The sequence below is a fragment of the Pteropus vampyrus genome, unplaced genomic scaffold (assembly GCF_000151845.1).
Source record: "Pteropus vampyrus isolate Shadow unplaced genomic scaffold, Pvam_2.0 Scaffold263, whole genome shotgun sequence".
Taxonomy (NCBI): domain Eukaryota; kingdom Metazoa; phylum Chordata; class Mammalia; order Chiroptera; family Pteropodidae; genus Pteropus; species Pteropus vampyrus.
In genome coordinates, this window is record NW_011889044.1 from 909,205 (window position 1) to 913,705 (window position 4,501).

General features: G+C 38.1%; 1 protein-coding gene across 1 annotated transcript in view; it reads right to left on the reverse strand.

Moving 5' to 3' along the window:
* Positions 1-4,501, reverse strand: part of KIAA1109 (KIAA1109 ortholog) — a 146,012-nt gene that overhangs the window by 81,395 nt on the left and 60,116 nt on the right. Inside the window, exons 31-35 of the mRNA XM_023520429.1 lie at positions 4,328-4,480; positions 3,831-3,958; positions 3,322-3,521; positions 883-1,080; positions 28-239 (exon numbers count right to left, since the gene is read on the reverse strand). Of these exons, the coding sequence (XP_023376197.1) occupies positions 28-239; positions 883-1,080; positions 3,322-3,521; positions 3,831-3,958; positions 4,328-4,480 (891 nt within the window). The remainder of the gene's footprint in view (positions 1-27; positions 240-882; positions 1,081-3,321; positions 3,522-3,830; positions 3,959-4,327; positions 4,481-4,501) is intronic.

Consider the following 4,501-nt stretch of genomic DNA (forward strand, 5'->3'; position numbering starts at 1 on the left):
AAACATTATTATTAGAAGTTTACCAACCTGCTCATCTGAAACGGAATTCCCATTTAAGTCTGAAGAAGGGCTTGTTCGGTCACAAGGCAAATTATCGTCGGAGACATCGGTGTTGTAGCCGCTGCCGGTCGGAGAATCCGAAGAATTATTGGACGTCAGCACCCCAGCCCTTTCCACACCACTAGCTTTACCCATCATCCCAAAAGTATTATATAACACAGCTCCGGACTGTCTCCCTCCTGTAAAAAGGAAAGGGGCCATTACAAACAATGGGTATCTCAATGATGTACTCTACGACACCCACGCGGATAAAAATAAACTCATACAGATCTTTTTCTTCTCATCAAAATTTTGCCCTTATCTATAAAAGTGATGTAAGATTAGATTATCAGGTAAGGAACTGTAGACATATACAACTCCTATTGCATATGCCTAAACCTAAAAGTCTTATACACGGTTCACCCTTCCTATTTTAATATATTAATAATGTAAAAAAAATACGACTAAGTCAGTACCTCACCAAGTAAAGGATTTACAGTACTTTCATCGTATATGGCAAAGCTCTGCTAATCAAAGACCTAGTTTCCAAAGATGCAAGACCTAGTTTCCAAAGATGCAAGCTTCCAAAAGCTGGGGGCTCCGCTCTGAACCAGACTGCTTTGTTCAGACACTGAAGTTCTACTCTGAATCACACAGTGGAGGGAACCGGGGTGGGCACCCACCCTTGGTGCATAACCCTGGGTACCACACTCTCTCCTTGAATATGCTGATTCAGGTTATTGAAAGTAATGACTGTTCAAAACATTCCAGCAATGTGTGCCAATTTGTCCCCGACTTAAGCAGAATCCCCTACCCCCCACACACAAAAAAAAATCCACTCACCTTTTATGGTTAAATTTTCAAGTCCACATTCAAACATTATCCAACCCCATTTTTCTTGGCTGGGACCTATTCGAGTTACATCTGGAACAGCCTGCTGATCAGTTTCATCCACAAAAGTAAACTCATCCAACTCTTCAAGAGTAAATAAAACTTTGGACTTCTCAAAGGGAATAGCAGTGATGGCACAGGTACCAATATCTATTATCAAAAGAGAGTAAAACCACCATTTTTAAAGACAGGTTTGTACACATTTTTTAAAACACCAAACAATGTAAACATTTGGCAGTGGTTGTGCTACAGATATCACAGTAGTCGTCTGTGAAAGAAAAATAAACGAATGAGCTACCAACTTCTGAAATGACGCTGTCTTATGCCATACTACTTAAAAAGTGCCAGAATCATGCTGGAGTAAGAGGAAGAAGATTCCATAATTAACAAATAATTGCATAATTAACAAGTAGTTACATTTAAAAAAAAAATAAAGGCAGGATGAATTGTTTCTGAAAGACTATAAGATATTCTGAAAATCTAAAGTTAAAAAGCTCCTGAATAATTCAACTTCATAGTAAACATTTTAAAATATTTCCTTACCATTTTACAAAATAAAAATTATTTTAATTATCAGCCTTAGGAAAAATATTATTTTCTAGAAAAATGACAGCTTTTACCAAAAGACTGCTTTATGCTAACACTTTATACAACAATTCATCACAGATATTGCCATTTTCTACCACTTGTAATATTCAATATAGAAATTAACGTCCTGACTACCTGGCAGACATTTTTATCTTATCTTACTTTTTAAAATGTGTTTCTCTGATTACAGCTCATGAATACAGAAAAGCAAAAAAAGAAGATTAAAAAAACACATGTAAATTTACCATCTAAGATAAGTGGCTTACATTTGAAGTAAGTTTCCTTCTAGCTCTTCAGAGATCATTTCACAAATCTAGCTTTGGTTCCCAATTTTCATACAACAGTAAGCCATGGTAACTTCCTCAGGTCACTAAAAATTCTTGCAAGATGTTATTTTAATAGGTCTATAGCATTCCATTACGAAAATACTATACGTTTACAATTAGAAAGTCTTGATCATAAAGTATTCGCCTACATCTTTCTGAAGTTTTCTCATTATTTTTTATATTTGTCTTTAACTCCAAGAACTTATTCTGACATTTGGCATAATGTGAGGATTTAACTTGAATTTTATTTAAATTTATTGATTAACTAATGCACTCAATGGATCAAAGTTCCAAAAGTAGGAAAGGGTCTCCAAGGAAAGCCTATAGCACCTCACCCACCATCCATGTCCCCTGCCTGCAAGGTAACAAACGTCGTTAGATTGTTGAGCATCCTTTCAAGGATATCTTATGCAAGATACGACTTCAACAAGAATATTTACATTTCTTTTTTTTTTCCTTCATTTTTATGCAATGGCCATCTTGGAATTTCTTTAGGAGATTTGCCTTTGATAAGTTTTTTCCAGATCAAGTGCCTTTCAAAATTACATGTAGCTACTGCTTAAGTCTGTGTAACGCCCAGGTGGTTGTTGGTGCAAACCACAGAGCTGAGGAAAGTCCTTCTGTAACTCCAACCACTGTGATAAGCCCCACCCAGCACGAGGACCACAGAGCTCAGGGGTCAGAACAGTCTCTTCGTTTGGAATCCTCCAGTCAAATGCCTTAGCCTCAAACACAGGACAGTGACATGAGCCTTGAGAAAGCCGGAGCAGTTACACAGACCCAGAACACAGACAGGAATCAGGGAACCTTCAGAGCATACAGAATACAGGGAGCAAATTCAAGGAAATCATTTGCTCATCCAGGACTGGTCACCTGTCGCACATGGAGATTGTAGCATAGCCGCCATCTCAAATAAGACTAACAAATTCAGTTTCTCCTGGATTGAATCTTTGACCATCTGAGATCATTTAAGCCTCCTAATGAGCACATGCACTGAGTTGAGTCAAAAATCTGAGATGACACATGACATCTCTAGTTTTCTCCTTCGCCTCACCGGGGGCTTTAAGAGGCATAGCCGTGCCTACCAGTCCTACCAATGCTGTATTTTATAGACCTGACTATCTACTATCGGTGTCACAGTTACTTATTTCTAATAAAGTTGTGCCGACATAACGATTTAATAGAGCAAGAAAGACTACAGAGAGCACACTCCCTCTCTCCTGCAGTGAGCGAGCAGACACCATGAAGCAACCAGACCAATCACTGTTCCATCAAAGTTCACCTTCCGTTCTGTGCAGGAAGTGAGTGATGAATAGTTTAACACCATGGTTTCAATAGAGACAGAAATATCTTGCTCCTTCTTATGAAATGTTCAAATTCTAGCAATATTCGGAGGAAAAAAAATTTTTTTTTTTTTTTGCAAAATCCTCTTGTATTTATACAAGTTGAAGGAAAACCATTTGTTGTAGAGTCCTACCTGTTGTGTCTAGACCCCTGAGCTGCCCGTGAACTCGATGAATGTTTAACTTGGCAGCAATTTCTTTGCCTTTTTCCGCTCCGGCATTTGATCTGAGCGATCCAGATGACTGCGGCTGCATCTTGGTGGCGTGGACATACCTATCGAAATGCGACGTTCTGCTGGGTTCTGCACTGTTTGCAGCCTCTTCAACCACACCTCTTTCCGGAGAGAAAAAGGACGACGGTTAACATTTAAAAACACTTAACTCAACAGTGTTCTTTTCTTTAAAAAAATTCCACTGCTTTAGTTAAAGCAATATTAACAGTAAATTCTTCAGCGTTTACTGAAAAACAGTATGAATAAAAACAGTACAAACCTTTAAAAAACTACAAAGTAAGATTTGAAATTCCAACACCAGTTTTAAGTTTTAACATCAGAATTTTCAGAAATGTATTAAATAGACGATGAAGGCTTGCTTTTACACTCAGCAACAGGAGCATGGCTCGAGTTAACAAAACCTTCCTTACCTGTTCATACGAACTTGTGTCGCGATTCTGTCGAAACACAATGCAACCAGGGACACGTGAGTCACACTTCTACCAGGAGCTGTGCTTGGAGATTCTTCCACTGAGGCTTGCAACAAACACAAGTTCACCTAACACACAAAATGTCACAAACGACAGAGTTGAAAAGTGAAAGTGTAAACATAAGATATAGAAAAAAAAATGAATAATCTTCTGTTAGGAATGGCATACCTAAGTGTCCGAGAGTGATAAAGACCAAGCTTATGAACATGGGCTCATAAAATAATCATAATTAAATTCTTACTGGATGGATGTGGAATGCTTTAGTATATCTTACCCAATATTCTTTTAAGTGAACTTATTTACATTATATTAATTCTTACATTAGACCATCAGGGAATAAAATATATATTTTTGATACTCAGTTTAGTAAACACAAAGGCTAAAACCACTAAAATGCTCTCAAGTTTCAGGGAAACTTTCAAAACCTTAAGGTTTACCTTTGGTATGCTAACGTTAGCCTGGAGGCCTTTAATCGTGACATTATCCTGCTTCGCTGTGAGATTGAGATTCGTCTGAGCCGGTCCTCGCTGGGTCGTTCCCACGGTGGAGTGCTCGGTTTTGGTTGCTCTCACGTCTTGTTTGGAAGATAACTAAAAAGAGAGAGAGGAGGA